General features: G+C 43.4%; 1 protein-coding gene across 6 annotated transcripts in view; it reads left to right on the top strand.

Moving 5' to 3' along the window:
* The first annotated feature begins 3,786 nt into the window (after positions 1-3,786).
* The window catches only part of IWS1 (IWS1, SUPT6H interacting protein), a 27,397-nt gene continuing 14,122 nt past the window's right edge, over positions 3,787-17,061 (top strand). The window contains exons 1-5 of one of the 6 annotated variants that reach the window (XM_019542900.1): positions 3,787-4,005; positions 5,607-5,722; positions 13,904-14,320; positions 14,519-14,924; positions 15,941-16,136. In XM_019542900.1, coding sequence (XP_019398445.1) covers positions 3,972-4,005; positions 5,607-5,722; positions 13,904-14,320; positions 14,519-14,924; positions 15,941-16,136 — 1,169 coding nt within the window. In that variant the 5' untranslated portion in view covers positions 3,787-3,971. Of the gene's footprint in view, positions 4,006-5,606; positions 5,723-9,443; positions 9,472-9,503; positions 9,656-12,105; positions 12,925-13,903; positions 14,925-15,940; positions 16,137-17,061 lie in introns of those variants that run through there. The other 5 variants (XM_019542899.1, XM_019542902.1, XM_019542898.1 and 2 more) reach the window with 5 other exon arrangements.

Genomic DNA, 17,061 nt, shown 5'->3' with positions numbered 1-17,061 from the left:
TCAATAAAAGTAGCTGTTATCTTTTTCTCTGGTCTCTGTTAGGTGGAGTTTGGACCCATGCTAGAAGGCATTGTAGAATATGGTTTGTATCTACAAACAAATAACTCGCCATGTGTGTAACCATCATATGCTAACCCTGCCTGGAACTTAGACTGTAATACAGCTGTGGCACGTCTGATGTATTCCACCTTCATGCGTACACGCTACACCACTCTCCCTTTTCCTTACTTTACATTTGTCCCTCCCCACTTGTCCATTAACTTTAAGGCTCAAATATTTTGAAAGGGAGGCTAACTTATATTTGTCCGTCTCTGCTAGGGTTGCCAACATTTCAATCTATTCCAGGAGGTTTCCAGAATGGCAACGTGCCCGTGACACACAATACGAATGTGCCTGCATACTTGAATACATCAGTTATGGATTACGGTGCGTAGACTTCACATCAGGAAGGCAAATGCACATGACTCTTATATTTAGAAAACCCACTGGACTACTGTATAAACCCGATGCAACATTTAACATTTATTTTAATGAATGCCCTATCACTTATCTCCCAGGTGACTCTCAGCAGTCTCCTGGAGATTTATATCTAATTCCAGGAGACTCCAGGGCAATCCTGGAGGGTTGGCAACTCTAGTCACCACCACCCTTCATTTAAGATATTATAGCAAGCTGTTATGCTCCTCTAATACAACAGGTTGTTAAAACAACAGGCACATGGCACCATTCAAAGTAAAGGCACATGGAAGGCCACTCAGAGGGTGGAGGGACTGTGCTATTGTTTTAGTAGAGATGTGGGGAGGAAGAGCAGTAAGAAACAAAACCAATACCAAAAAGCAGAACAGCAAAGGACATACTCTGAATAAGCACTTGGAATGAGGCCCACAGAGAAGCTCTGGGAGCTTCTTGGCCAAGTGCTGTCTGTGCAGGAGAATCTGACAAGCTGCTGTTCTTGCTGTTTGATTCTTGCTGTGTTCAACAAAACAAGACTAGGTACGCTCCTGGTAAATAAATAGAATTATATCCAAGAAATGCCTGATTCTATTGCTAATATAGCCCCCTAATGTGAAAAACTCATAAAATACAAAATTTTGAGGCATTACTCGGGTCAAAATGGTCTCTGGAGTGCCTAGCACAATGGAGCCTATTGCCACTAGTGCAATAAAAGTGATTAATAATAATTCAATTTATTCTTTCTTCTCTGTCATAAATTCTAAAATGCCTCCAGCAGCCGAGAAAAGTATTTTAGTACTGCTACCCCTATGACCCTATAAAATAGTGCTGTCCTGGGATCACAAGGTAGCAGAGGAGAAATAAAAATGCCTGACATGTGGTGCACATATTCCAGCTGAAAATACCGCAACAACTGTTGGTTTGGGGGGTTTTTTTGAGTGATCACAGATTAATTTGTTTTTGTACTACGGAAGAAAATTAAGATGTCTTATTTTACATGTAAGCATGGAGGCTACTATTCATAATTTTCAGGACAACCATATACAATACCTGTATTCATCAGCCTCTCAGTTTTAGAATTACCCATCAAGATAGGCAATCATTAATCATCCCTAAAGCTGTAATGTATGACACCAATGAGCAGCATAATTGTATTTGGAGTATACAGATACTAAAGTGTCTTATAACCCCTGAAAAAGAAACAGATCTCTCTGTCCTTGTTGTTTCTTCCAGGCAAGGTTGTCCAGGCTGATTTTCAGTTCATTTTGCAGCTTACATCTGGAAAAGCAGTCCTATGCGTGAACTAATTTGAACTGGAACAGCAGGTAGGACAAATCAGTCCTTTTACTCACTAAACCAAGGGTGTCAAACACAACCAGCCCCACAGGCCTGATGAGGGGTGCCTGGTCAGTCTGTGGGCTGGATTGGGTCCACAAACTGGCCTCGTGCCAGCTGCAGCCTACAGGGACACCCTGTGCAGGCACTTTGGACTAGCCCATGTACTGCATGCAGCATGTGGGGCTTGTTTGGGGGTGCATTACACATGGCATGTGGGTGCATGCTGCATACAGTGCCTGCACCAGCCTGGCCCAAAATGTTGGATCTGGCATGCATGGCTGGTCTGTGGGAGTGATCTGGCCTGGCTCTTGATCTATAAAGCAAGGCTACTCTGGCACGGGTGCTGCATGCAGCTGAAGCCCCAGACTGGTCTCAGGAGCTGTGCAGCATATGTCAGCTCCAGCCCCCACTTCATGTGCAACCCACACCAAATAGGCTTTGTATATGCCATGTACCGTGAGGGGCTGGGGTCATTATCCATGCTGCATGTGAGTCAGAAGCCTGTGGGTAGCACTGCAGGCTGGATGATAGGGCTCTGTGGGCTAGATCTTGCTGAGTAACTGTGAGGAGCCTGATGTGGATGAAGGACTAGCCAGCAAGCATAGATGAAATGTGTTAATAACCTATGGTTATTATTTGGGTTGTGAGTTTATGCTGGTGCCCTGTGTTCATTACCAAGCAGCTCGCGCAGGCATGTAGGGCAGAAGACAGAGCTCCTGACAGCTGGTGCAAGGCAGTGAACCACCCGGCTGCAGATTAATTGCCTCTTAGCTTATTTCTTGACCAATGCTAGCGGGCGTCTGACCTGGGAGTTGCTGGGGGCGTCATGCCCCTGACACACATTCAGGGTTAGGCAAGTGCTTGCACAGGCATAGGGTTACCATTTTCCAGGATCAAAAAAGAGGACCTGGGGGAAGGGGAGCCAGTGGGAGGCAGGGAGAGGGAGGGGCATATGATTGTTGCGGGGGATATGCCTGTGTCTTGCCTTGGCTCCTCACTCCTAAGCCCCTGCCCCACCCCAGCCCTGCTGGTGCCCCTCACTCCCGACCTACAGCCCTGTCCCCCCTAGCGCTGCCGGGGCCCCTCACTCCCGACCCACACCCCCGTTCCCCCCGCCCAGCTGCTCAAGCAGGTACAGCCGGAGCACGTGCATACACGCGTGCGCGGCTCCCCCCCGGCCGGGCTCGCGCGCAGAGCACGTGACTCCTTACACCCAATCACCTTGCCCGCTACTCGCAGCTCCACGCATCCAAGCTGCTTGTGCCTGGGAGAAGCGGAGGCAAAGGGAAAGCTGGGACGCTTGCTCACATTTTACAAAGCCCCCGGACATGAGGGCAGGGGGCCAAAAAAGGGAACATGTTCAGGAAAATCTGAACATATGGTAACCCTAGCATAGGGTGGGGAGGGGCAGGAAAGCAAGAATTGCAATACCAGCAGTGATGGGTACTGAGCAGCCCATTCATGGCCACCTCAACAGTCGGTGGGCGCTCCCTGCCTCCTGGGGGCCACGTGTGGGAGGGAGGAGTGGATACATAACCAGGGATCCTGGTTTTCTCTGATAAAATCCCAATTTTCGGATTAAAAAAAGTAACTCAAAATCCACATTTTTCCATAATTAAAATGAAACACCACTATCTATCTATATATTTATATATTAATGGCCTCATTTTGGTTACAGAAAAATGTGGATTTTGGGTTACTTTTTTAAATCCGAAAATTAGGGATTTATTTATTTTCTAATCAGAGGAAAGCAAGATCCTGTTCATAACCCTGCTGGGAGCAAGACAGGCCCCTCCAGGCCCCTGCGCATGCTCCGTCCTGCTGCACTGCGGGCAGGGCCCGTGCGACGCCCCCTACCGCTAGCATGGAGCGCAGGCCGAACAACAGGGCGACGTCACTGCTTCGAGGCCTCGCGAAATCTCGGTGGGCCGCGAGAAGAGCGTTCAGCCGTTGCTCCTTGACCCGCTGCGTGTGTGGCGCATGCGCAGGGGCTGCCTCCGAGGGGTCGCGGGAGGCGCCATTTTGGGCCTGGCCAAGCCGGGAGGAGGGAGCGCCGGGCGCTCGGGGTGTCCGCGTGGGGCCGGAACCGGCGTCTAAGGCACCGGCCCGCGGAGTCGGGGCCCCGCCCCTCCGCCCGCAGCGCCGAGTCCCGAGGGGGAGGCGGGGCCCGGAGGCCAGCGATGGAGAGCGACTACTACAGCGGGGACCAGTCAGGTAGCGGGGGCGGGGAGTGGCCCGGGTCTTGACAGGCGCTGCCCTGTCCGCGGCAGCAGCGCGGAGGGTCCCTGGCCCCGCGCGCGACCTGCCTTCCACCCGCCCCAGCCGGGGAAGGACATGCTGCTCCCCGAGCCCGTTACTGGCCAATCAAACAGCCGCTTCCTGCGCGGCGGCCGGCGGGGGGTAATACGTGCGGGCCGCCGGTTTGCGCGGCGAAGGGTTGTGCTGGGGCCGCGGGAAGGGCCTGGGCCCCGGAGCACACACGGCCGCGGTGTGGCCGCCTGCCGGGAGCGGGTCCCGCCGCTCCAGGTTGTGGAGAACGATGTGGATGATACCTCGACTGACAGTAGGGATGTTTCCTACAGTGTGAGCGCAAGGGCTGGTTGAAGCAAACTAGTCTGTGTGGCCCAGTTGGTGCTGCTAGAGGCAGCGTGTTGTGTCTTTGCCAGGCTCCTGATGCATGTTACCCAACACTGGCAGGGTGTTTTCTGAACTAACCTAATACCTCAAGTTCTTGGCTAGGCAAGGCCACACAAGACACAAAAATTTTCTTGAGTCTCTCTGAAGGCATATCTGTGCTAGGGGGAGAAAGGAGTGCTTCTGCAGCCTGACTGTTCATGTGCTTAAAAACCCAAGTGCAGCTAAGGCACAATAAAACTGCAGCTTATATTGATTTCAGCCAGGCCTTTTCAAATGCACTGCCATGTGTTAATGCACCTCTTTCCCAGCATAGTTGGAACCCAACTTGTAGGCTGATGCCTCTGTAGGCTTGTTAGTTAACCATGTTATTGCTTTGGTTACTATCTGATGCTTTAATACAGTGATTCTTAACCAGGGAGCTGCAGAGGTGGAGTCTGCGGGATGAGGAGGTTGTCAGTTGGCCCCAAGCTGTATTTTATGCACTAGTCCTGGCATGGGAAGCAGCAGAGCCGTCTTTGGATGGTGTCGGGCAGCCTAATTAGCCCTGCCAAGATTCATCCAGGTGGCTGTGGCTATATTACTTCAGTTTTGGAGCTTACGTGTGCACAGCTAGCTCAGGTGTCTGCACCATGCTTGTCAAGTGGACCAGGAGGAGGTAGGCTCTGTGACTTTGCATGGCACTGGTAGGTTGTAGGATGTTGGGTTGGGATGGATAAGATGGGGAGAATACGGGCTGTGGATGTGAGAGGCTGGGAATCACTTTTCTGACACTTTCATCGGCATTAGTTTGTGTCTTAAGGACAGCAGTTTTATAATAATTTATTAATCAAATGTGTTAATATTATCATATTAATCAAATGGTCACAGTATTTGTTTGTAAGCAGTTCTGTGAGCTGTCTTTTAAGAGTAATGGGCACATCTGTGGTCTTCTAACTTCTATGACTGTTGTCAGAAGTAGACCAAAGAGATTTATCCAAAATGACTAATTTCTAAGAATATAGAAAATGAGATTAAAATCCTTCTCTTGCTCTCAACTATGCATTCTAACATCTTAATTTTAGTACCGTTCATGAGTCGTGCTTATAGACTTCCTGGTCCTTGTAACTGTCAAATTATTTTAAATAAAGAAAATGATGTTGAGCCTTACTGGTTTTTTTTTTTGCTTTAATTTGGAACAGATGATGGTGGAGCTACCCCAGTTCAGGATGAACGGGATTCAGGGTCTGAGGCTGAAGATGATGTAAATGAACAGCATTCTGGATCAGACAATGGAAGCGTAGAGCATCATTCAGAGGTATCACAGAAATATTTAGTTTGATCAAATGAAACATATCTTTGTAGTTTGGCTTTGAGTGATAGCAGGCTTTACTCTTTTAATGGAGATTGGCTTAATGTTGGGTTTAACTAGACTTTAAAACAGCCCTGCAAAACTTTGCTTGCATAGATGGTCAAAGCAAATACACTTTTTACAAGGTGCTTGTTTTTAGTGATTATCATAATCATGATTAAAGAATAGATTTCCATTTTTTTTTCTTTTGGCTTAGATTAGTAAAATTTTATGAGCTTTTTGTAATGATGTGCTGAATTATCTTTGAACTATCTTTGTGGATATCACTTTTTAGTGTGGCTGTAAATATTAGGGCTGTGTAAAGCTTCGGTAGCTGATTCAATTCGGAGGAGATTTTCCCCAATTCAGCAGCCAAATCTCTGAATCCGAATTGAATTGGCAGACCCATTAATCTCTCTGAATTGAATTGGAAGCCTCTGAATTGATTCAGAGATTTAGCCATAGACTACACAGGATGGCACTAGGCAGGAGCAGGTGGACAAGCCTGGCTGGAGCCGGCAGCCCCGGGAGAAGCTGCAGCTCGTCCTGCTGCTCCCCAGGCTGCCCCCGCACCCCACCCCGACCAGGGTGAGGCAGGCAGTGTTGGCAGCCCCAGGAGAAGCCGCAAGGGCTGGGGGGGATTGAACTGGGAACTGGGGGAACGAACAGGGGCTTTCCCCCAGCTCCCAGTTCGATTCTCCAGCTCCTGGCGTAGGTGATGCGTTGTGGGTGGGGACGTTCCCCTTCTGAGACTGGCTGACATCTGCAGGCAGTCGCAGCTCGCCACCCCCCTCGCCACCATGGTCACCTGGAGGTGGTCTCCACTCGCCATCGCCAACACTGTCACTGCCATCTGCAGGCGGTTGCTGTGTCCCTCCAGCCTTGGGAGGTATGAGTCATTCATGGATTCCTGTTCTATTTCCCCAGTTCCTGGTTGGATTCCCCAGCTCCTCGATAATTTCCCCCAGCCGCTGCAGCTTCCCCCAGAGCTGCCCCACCCTGTCAGGGCAAGGCAAGCAGTGCTGGCAGCTCTGGAAGAAGCTGTGGGGGCTGGAGGGAATGATTGGGAGCTGGGGGAATGATCAGGGCCTGGGGGGAACGAACAGGAACTTCCCCCCCAGTTTGATCCCCCAGCTCCCACAGCTTCTCCCATTGCCTGCCTTGCTCTGGTGGGGGAGCCAGCAGTCCTGGGAGAAGCCAACACAGGCTGGGGGGAAAGCCCCTGTTTGTTCCCCCAGTTTGATTCCCCAGCTCCCGGTTTGACTACCCCCATCTCCCAATCATTCACCCAGCCCCTGTGGCTTCTCCTGGGGCTGCCAGTACTACCTGCCTCACTCCAGTGGGGAAGCAGTCAGATGAGCCGCAGTTTCTCCCGGTGCTGCTGGCTTGGGCCAGGACTCTCCCAGCCGCTCCCACAAGCAGTGCCTGCCTGTATAGTGTATGGCCAAATAAGATTCAGCACTGAATATCCTCAGATTCAGCCAAATCGAATCACTGTTCCTCTGAATCTCACAGGCCTAGTAAATGTGCTTTTTATATTTTAAATGCTGGTTTTCAGTGCCATGAAGCTCTATGTGCTCATATTTAATTATACAAGGTAGAGGGTCAAAAAGGGTTTTTTTTGTTTTTTTTTGTTTTTTCGCTTTTTACAATAAATAACAAAAATCTCCTGATCTATTTTTAAGCCTCTGAATAGATACATTATACTGCACTGAAGGGAGTGGGGGAGAGAAGTGCATTTATTCTGTATCGACTGCTGCATGATAATAGTTTAATTTGTCTGTGCCTGTCCTATGGTATAGTTCTGTTTTATTCAGTTGTAAGTTGCCCTGTTTTAGCTCTCACTGTGTCTGTCAGTGCCTTTTTTTTAAAAATAAGCTGCATTGTATTACTTGAAACCCACTGAAGAATCTTTGCTTGTGAAACACAAGTCATCCATGTGAACATTTAGTAGAGGTGCCTCTGGGTCACCACTTCTCTCTCCTTTATTTTCTCCTTTGGAGGTCTTCCGTAAAGGGTGTTGAGGTGACTGGCTCACGTGTGGAAATGGGAGAGATCCATGCTACAACTGAAGCTATGTGTGTGGGAGGGAAACACTGTCAGGATCCAGAGCAGCTGCAGGAACAGAGCTTGCATGTAGATCCCCTACATTCCCATGCTTGTTTTCTATGGGCTCAGCACTATCCCTTTTCCCCATTCCTGATGGGACAGTGTGAGGGAATTCTGTGTTAAAGAACTGTCTAAATGATACGATGGCACTATAACAGACTGAAAGACTTCCTCAACTCTGGTGTGGAATTCAAATCTGGTCTGTTTCTGCAGTAAAACTTACTGTGTTTAATTTCTGCATATTATTCAAATCCACAGTGTACGAAAGAGAAAATGGAACAAACGCCTACTTTAATATTTGAAGCACAGATCTTTTTTAAGCTGAATTGAAATATAAAATAACTTTGGTATGCCTTGTTTGGGAGGGGGTGTGTTTGCTTACTGCAGAAGAAGCCAGTTCAGAAACTGATGCCTTCATCATTCTTATGGAAGAGTCTTTCTTTGACTCCAGAAGCAGGAATTACTTTGTACTCCTGCCAAAAACAAGCCCTAGTCAACCTTACTTTAAATAGGTATTTGTTCATTTGAGCTGGAGAGTCACAGGTAACCAGATGTAATAATGTTAGTGACATCACTTAGTTGTGTACCCTTGGCTACAGAAAGTTATCTGCTCTAACCCAGTGGGGTGCTTAGGACTAAGTAGATCTTCAACCTCTATAGAAGGGAAGAAGTTTGAGAGCTTGTGTAGGAGGAACACATAAATAAAAAGTACAAGTTTTCTGAGAGGGATGGCTCCTGTGAGTGCTGGATGAAGAGCAGATAATGTGTTATTGACTGACTAGTGTTTTTTTCCCCCACTTGTGTCATCATCTAAAAAAATTCCCATTGAGCAGGGAAGATAATACTGGAGCCATTAAGCTTTTAATCTGGTATATGAATATTGAATTAATCATTCCAGCTTCTGTATAATCTTGTGGGATGTTTGCATTTCAGATTACGTTAAGGTAGGCATGGGCAAAATGCGGCCCACGGGCTGGATGTGACCTGTTAGGCCATTCTGTCTGGCCCGCAGGATCCCTAAAAAGTTTAGAAAATGAATATTTATCTGCCCCAGCTGCCTGTCATGCGGCCCTCAATAACTTGCCAAAACTCAGTAAGCGGCCCTCCAACCAAAATAATTGCCTGCCCCTGCATTAAGGTAATTTGAGATCCAGTTTAAGTATGCAAACAGACTTTCTTGTTACTTTGATCATCAGTTTTTAAGCTACCCAGCATCACTAAATAACATTAAACATTGTAACATCAGGCAGCAGCATCTTTAAGTGATCTTGTTTATGTGCTGCAGCCTAAGAGTTAAGCACAATGTGGCTGTTTGTATATTCCTTTGTATTTTGAACACAGAAAAATACCTGTCATCTCATTTTGGACAAGACCTCCAGTGCTAGATTTTAAAGCTGAGGCTTTAATATTTGTGTAAAAAAATTAAAAATCACAAATGTATCTTAATATATTTTTACTGTAGTTTTAATTCTTTTTCCTGCAGTGTGGGATGTAGTTCAAATTGCTACATGCAGCACTCCTGAAAGGAGTGACTTTTGGTGATCTACCTCTTCTTATATCTTATTTTCTTTATCCTTAGGGAAGTGTGGGAAGCATGACATTCAAGGGTAATAAAACCTTTTGAGACAGCCTCATCAGATAAGTCTATTTAATTACTATTTCGTCTCTAAATTAGATTTTTTTTAAAAAAAATGAACAGACTGAGGTTTTTAAACTTTCAAACTTTTTTTTTCCCAGGTTCTTAACTTAAAGAAAAGGGGCATCCTGAGGATTTACTTATGTAGGTCTCAGGTATGTGGGTTTTTCTTTTCTACAATTCTTTTCTGGCTTTCCTTCCCCCAATCCCATTTTATCTATAAATATTTTCCATGATGTCCTTATCAGCTCTGATTTAGCCAAATAGAATTAGATAACATACAGTTTTAGTACAGTATTGCATATTAAATGACATTTACAGTGTTTGTACAATTTAGTGCCCAAACCTTATAGTGAGGCCTATATGGAATCTTAATGAAGTCACTGGGGCTTTGTGTGGTTATGAGGACCCATCCTCATGCATTGTTCCTAAGACCATTAATGAAACCACAACAATTCTTTTCATGTTTCCCTTAAATTAAAAACACAAACAAAATAATTTGCCTCATCAACATCTGATATGATTACGTACATTTTCATATAACCATCACAATTTGTGGGATCATGCTAGGTAGCAGACATTTTTCTTCTTGTCTTGGTCCATTATTGGAGGGGTGGGAAAAACATCTACCTTTAACCAGGGGCTGTGCATTGAGGCAGTAACTTCATTTATTACTGTTTCTACATACAGAGTTAACACTGTAAGTTTGCTTTTAAAATATTTTACATCCTACTGTACTAAATCTGTTATGGAATTCTGTTCAGCTAAAAGAAATAATTAAGGACATCTTAATTTAAAAAGTTTATAGATAAAGAGGAGGAAGAAAAGAGAGCAAAGGAATTAGAGAAAAAAGGGATGGAGGGCAGATACCTGAGATCTACCTGCCTTTGAGGATGCCTAAAAGCTTTTCTTTAAAATAAGCATTTGGAAAATAAAAAATAGAAAAAAATCTGCTGTTAAATACATAACTGTCACATAATTTACTTTAGAAAAATATTTAGAGACGAACTGGTAAAAACTGATTATCTTAAAGTCTAGCTCCCAAGTTTCTTGCTCCAAAAACCCATCCTACCCCATTGCTACATACTTGAAATATAATGCAACCTCTTAATAGAATACTTATAAATAAAGCCCTTTTTTTTTTTTTTTAAGCCCATATAATTACTTTGCTTTTCCTAGTGTTTTTACTCAGTAAGTCTTCAATAGGCATTGTATTAAAATAGGGTCCAGAGAACTTGGACAGGATTGAGATACTATGGGGCTATGCACTCTACAAACAAAATTAAAGATAGTTTTTCACCAAACATTGCACAGGCTAAACAGGGTGTATTCCTTCTTCATTGTTAAGAATGTCCTGGCTCTTGCTGTAGTAGTATTGTTGTAGCCAAAAATTCAAGAGGCACGGTATATTTAATTCTCTCTAACTGGACCAACTTAGTAGCAGTGGAAGATGTTTAACAAGCTGTTAGGCATGAAACACCATTTGTCAGGTCTTGGAAAGAAGCAGGTGCAGGCTAAGTTAAACAGTTTGGTACAAATGGTGATGCTTCTCCCCGTATTTAGCTTAGGCTGCATCTGCTTCTTTTGTGGACTGGAGGGAAGGGCATTTTGTGTCTGGAAGCTTGAATATCTCTTCCAACTATGATGTTCCAGTAAAAGATACCAAACAAATCCTACTTATGACTCTTACTGTCAGTCTGCTTTAACAATTCCTTGCAGACAGCGTTAGAATTTCTGGAGTCTACAATCTGCAATTGCATTTTTATCTATGGCATTCTATTAATATTGCCCTCCAGTGATTTTCTTTAATTTCTTTCTAGAGTGTTCTGCCTTCCAAATTATCAAGCTGTTTGTAGGAATTCTTGAAGACAAACTGTACCTAACAGCCAACACTACTGGTCTAACCAAAATGTAGTGTTCTTAATATGTATTCTGGGATAAAATTATTTTTCTTCCTGATTCCATGTTTGCCAAAGGGTTTCTAAAAGGGTCCTGGCAGGTTATATGGTAATAGAATTAATCCATTAATATTTCCACCTTTTCTGTGACTTTCCCCTCTCAGCATAGTCTCATGCTGATTCTATCATGAGTATTTCTAATTTTCATGATCAACAGGTCAGTGAAATATGTAGAGAACAATATTTAAGTTTAGGAAAAAGATACAGGGCTAGTCCATCAAAAGTTCTCTAATCCTCCTCGGCTATAAACCACACCATCCCAAGGTAGGCTTCCTCTCAGTAATTGCCATAACATTACCAAGCAAAGGTGGTTTTTACCTTCTTCTCTCCTAGAAGCAGCTTTCTTCCTGATCTTATCTTCCTCCTAAATACAGTGAGAAAACTCATCAAATGCAGCATTCAACTCTACAGATGTACATTTTCCCAGTATGTTGTGGGAGAAAAACCACAACGTGGAGGGGAATAGAGTTAATGTTATGATTAGCAAACACCAAACTTGCTGGAGATGTTGACAGGATGTTCTCAGGACTTCTGGTGGTTAGCTGCAGGAGGAACTTTTATTTTCATAATTTTGTTTCAGTTCTTACTACCAGTTTTCACTATCTGAGCTCCAGTAGCTGTCTACAGAACAGGAAAAATAAGGGTTACTTAAGGCGCGGATACTAAGATCATTGTGGATTTCAAATAGCCTTAAACCTTGCCGTGAGAGAGAACCACAGCTGGGGAGATTATTAGTTTTGCTTTATGGCACTAGTGAGATTCAGCAACATTAAAATAGTGAAGATACATTTGATAGCCATGCTTTAAAGTTGTGTAGCACTGAGTGCCATGTTGTTGCTTCATCCTGTTTGGAGCTGTTAGCAGGTTATAGGTTGCTATTTAGAGATTAAAGCATCACTGAAATCTGAGGTTTTAAGACCTTAAACATTCTTGTTTTTGTTAAGTCTTTTGATGATGGGAAAATCTGGTCTTAAAATCATGTTACACTTTTAAATTTACGAATATACAAGGGAATGGTAAATAAAACTAGGTATCAGAAGTGTTGTTCAGTGTGGTTCTGGTGTAAATGCACTTTGACCCTATGGACTAAGACTCAACAATTGATATTAAAACTGTCTATAGTTCTGAACTATGGGAACAAAAGAGGCATAGAAAGAATAGGAGGCTAGATAGGGAATGCCACCTCTGAAAGGAATTTAAATGTATAGCCAAGTGAAGACTCGGGATGCAAGAGAGATGATGCACACACACACTCTTTGAGGTGCCAAAGGAGAGGAGTCGCATTCTTTTGACTTTACTGTATGTTTTGGGAAGGGCTTGGGCCAGCAGTTTTAGACACTCTGAGTTGTTGAAATGGAAATTCTGGGAATGGAGGACTGAAAGGTCTAATTGTTTTTAGAGGAAAAACGTACTATTTACCTCTGCCAGGAAAGTGGATGCTTTCTCTAACAAGAATAAATTAAAACGTAAGGCATTCTTACCCACGTTCATATTTAAAAGTCATCTGAAAGACTTTTTCTAAAAACTTAGCTTTTTAAAAAAAATGAATTTTTAGACAGATCAGGTGCATATTTGCATTAGTTTATAAAAAGAGGATTGTGTTTCTCTTCTGAAGCATCAAGAATATCACCTTTGTTCTTCTCTAGTTTTGTTTGTGGACCTTCAGATGTCTAAGAATATGTATCAGTAACTCTCAACTTTAAGGACTGATGTATTGAATCTCTTTTATAAAAACAATGTCTTTATCCAAAATGCTGGTTACCCAGTGAACCAAAATGTGTTAGTAAAATAGTTTGACTAAGAATTGCTTTCTGTTTCAATTAGTGGGATTTCTTTCTTGACATGTCTTTCACAGAGAAACTAGATGCACAGTATGCAGGTTTAAAAAATAATTAAAAGAAAGGGCACAAGCCCCAATTTTTCCATACTTGATGTATTGTAATACAAAGAATACCAGTAACTAAATGCGAAACATATTTCATAGAAAAGTGACTATCTAAAACCAGACTTTTAAAAAATGATTTTTCGGAGCCCAGCTTAAAACACCATAAAACTGATTTCCCATCTCTTTCCCCACCCTGCCAGGAAGTGCTGAGCAATGACCTCAAAATAAGGTCCCATAAAGTAGTCTTAAATTTCATCTTTTTCTTTTTTTTTTTTTTTAAGTCCTGGCTGAAATCTGTGATGGAACAGCAAATCAAAGGTCTCACTGTTTTAGTATTCTAATGTTGTTTTACTCTTTTAATATTGAATTACTCTGAATCATCTGATAGCATGCTGTGGAAAGCTATACCTATAGAACAGATAGATAGTTTAATTCCTATTTCTGTTTAAGAAATGTTTTCAGATGGCAACACCTACAAATAAATTAAGGGAAAATGAATTGAAAACATAAGTCTCCCATTTAATGTATCTAACCTTTGCTTGGGATTTTCTGTTTTCCAGAATGAGCACAGTGATGGCGAAGATGATGGTCCAACTAGAGAACATCACATGACAGACTCTGAAAACGAAGATATCTCAAGGCAAAAAGACAGTGATTCAGAAAATGAGGAGCCCTCAAATCATAATGCCAGTGATTCTGAAAATGAAGGGACTCACGGGGGTAAAGATAGTGATTCTGATATTGAGGACCATCCAAATCAGCATGAAAGTGACTCTGAAAATGAGGATGCCATAAATCACCAAGCAAGTGACTCTGAAAATGAAGAACCTCAAAAAGATCACAGTAGTGATTTTGAAAATGAGGAACCCCAAAAGCAATTGGCCAGTGACTCTGAAAATGAGGAGCCCCCAAAGCAACTAGCCAGTGACTCTGAGAATGAGGAACCTCAAAAAGTTCATGCCAGCGACTCTGAGAATGAGGAGCCCCCAAAGCATCTAGCCAGCGACTCTGAGAATGAGGAGCCCTCAAAACATCTAGCTAGCGACTCTGAGAATGAGGAACCCTCAAAACATCTAGCTAGCGACTCTGAGAATGAGGAGCCCTCAAAACATCCAGCTAGCGACTCTGAGAATGAGGAGCCCTCAAAACATCTAGCCAGTGACTCTGAGAATGAGGAGCCCCCAAAGCATCTAGCCAGTGACTCTGAGAATGAGGAGCCCCCAAAGCATCTAGCCAGTGACTCTGAGAATGAGGAACCTCAGAAAGTTCATGCTAGCGACTCTGAGAATGAGGAGCCCCCAAAGCATCCAGCCAGCGACTCTGAGAATGAGGATGCTCCCAGACGCAAACAAAAAATAGAGTCTGACAGTGATGGAGAGACCAGAACAGAGGAAGCACAGAATGACTCTCATCATTCAGATAATGAGCAGGCAGGAGAAAGATTTCATGGTTCTGACAGTGAGGAGGAAGGTCCAAAGATACGGAAAATAGCAGACAGTGATGAAGAAGAGAAAGAGGAGGAGAAGTCAGTTAAGAGAAAAACAGCTATTCTTTCTGACAGTGAGGATGATGAGAAAACACGTAAGGCTATGTAAATAGTAAGGTTGACAGTGTAATGACCTTCCTACCTTTGGATGGGTCTCCCTGGAAACCTAGTTTTACCTGGGAATAGTAGCATCATCTTGCTAAATGCTTTGCTCTTTATATGTGTTTGTGGATGTATTTAATCACTCCTTAAACCAGGGTTATTTATAACTGTAGGAGAATGAGTTAGTCTAATATGGTTTATACTTCATTAAGAAAACTAAGTTTCCATTACAGGGATGTTTACTGTTGGTGATACATGAGCTAGAAAAAAAATCCAGCTTAAATTCCAGGTTCCAAACTAAGTATCTGAGACTGAGAATGGGAGTTAGAATAACATTTATTTCTTGTAAATTAAGCAGCTGAGACTATAAACATGACCTTCCACAAGGTTGCTCTGTGATCATATCTGCACTGAAAAGAGAAAAATTTCGTTTCTTTCTAAATTGTTAACATTTAGAAGGTAGCATTTAAGTTCAGTTGAACTCTAAAAGATCAGAAAAAGAAGTTTCTTTGCTATGTATTTGCTTGCTGTGTTTGACAGCATGTTGTTTTAAAGATGCGTTCATTTTGGTTCTCTGTAGTCTGTTATTTTGTGTAGTTTTTAATACAAATGGGAGAGAGACAATGTTGAAAATACAAAATTTGGCACTACGGGCTAGGAATAGTATTTGAGACAGTTGTAACTTACTCCTTCAGTTGATTAGATTTTACAATGACAACTTCCTTTTAGAAAAAATGTCTTACAGGATGCAGGAGGATTTAAAAGCACGGTGAATGTTACGTTTTTGCATTAGTGCTGATATAGTTAGGAATCAACACAAATCAACTCTAGAAACTTAATTTCAAGTAAGAGGTTGCTGTCAAGGACCTAATGAATTTCTACATCTTTTGTAGTGTGTTTTTTGTTTAATTTTGAATTTTGGGGCTTTTGGCTACAGATTAGCCATTGGAGTGGATGACCTGTGACCCTCAGTTATATTGGTCAGTAATAATTTGCTTTCTGCTGACAGCTGCAAAGAAAGTACGAATCCTCTCAGATGTGGAAGAATCTGATAGTGATGCATCAGAGAAATCTGGTAAAGCAAAGAAGAATGCTGTAGCATCAGATAGTGAAGATGAGGAGGAGGAGAGAAAGGATGGTGCTGGAAAGAAGAAAGAAGAGAAAGATCTATTTGGGAGTGACAGTGAATCGGGGAATGAGCAAGAGTAAGTGCTCCTAAATATGAATTCCTATGGGGCTATAAATAGTGAGACTTTTTTTCTTGAATGAAAATGGATGAGCTTCAGTTACCTTACGAATGTCCACAATGGCCTGAAGAGTAGAATCGTAGGAAGTCCTGTAAGGTGGAGGATGAAGAATGAATGGACTATAAGGCAGATAGAAAACTAGCTGGAGCATCGGGCTCAGAGAGTAGTAATTAATGTCTGGATGGCTAGTTGGCAGCTGGTATCTCATGGAGTGCCTCCAGTATCCTTATACACAGCATATTCACCAATGGGCCACAAAAAGTAAAGAAAAACTGAACAGATGTCAATTTCACTCAACCTTTGATGGGAATTACTGTGCAGCATAGGTGGTTTGGAAGTGAAGCAACTAATGGCCTAAAGAATAGAGTCATAGGAAGGATGGATGAATGGCCTATAAGGTAGATGGAAACCAGTTTGGAGCATCGGGCTCAGAGAGTAGTAATCAATGGCTCGATGTCTAGTTGACAGCTGGTATCAAGTGGAGTGCTGCAGGGGGTGGTCCTGGGGCTGGATTTATTCAGTGTCTTCATCAGGAACCTGGAAAATAGCATAGAGTGCACCCTCAGCAGCTCTGCAGATGACACCAAGGTATGGGGTGTAGTGGATATGCTGGAGGATAGGGCTAGGCTTCAGAGAGACCTAGACAAGCTGGAGGATTGGGCCAAAAGGAATCTCATGAGGTTCAACAAGGACAAGTGCAAAGTCCTGCACTTAGGACAGAACAGTCCCGTGCACCAGGGCAGGCTGGGGGCTGAATGTCTGGGTAGCAGCTCTGCAGAAAAGAACCTGAGTATTACAGTGGACAGTAAGCTGAATATGAGCCAGCAGTGTGCCCTTGTGGCCAAGAAGGCTAATGGCATACTGGGCTGCATTAGTAGGTGTA

The sequence above is a fragment of the Crocodylus porosus genome, unplaced genomic scaffold, assembly GCF_001723895.1.
Source record: "Crocodylus porosus isolate Cpor-Errol unplaced genomic scaffold, CroPor_comp1, whole genome shotgun sequence".
Lineage (NCBI taxonomy): Eukaryota > Metazoa > Chordata > Crocodylia > Crocodylidae > Crocodylus > Crocodylus porosus.
This window is presented reverse-complemented; position numbering and strand designations above follow the sequence as displayed.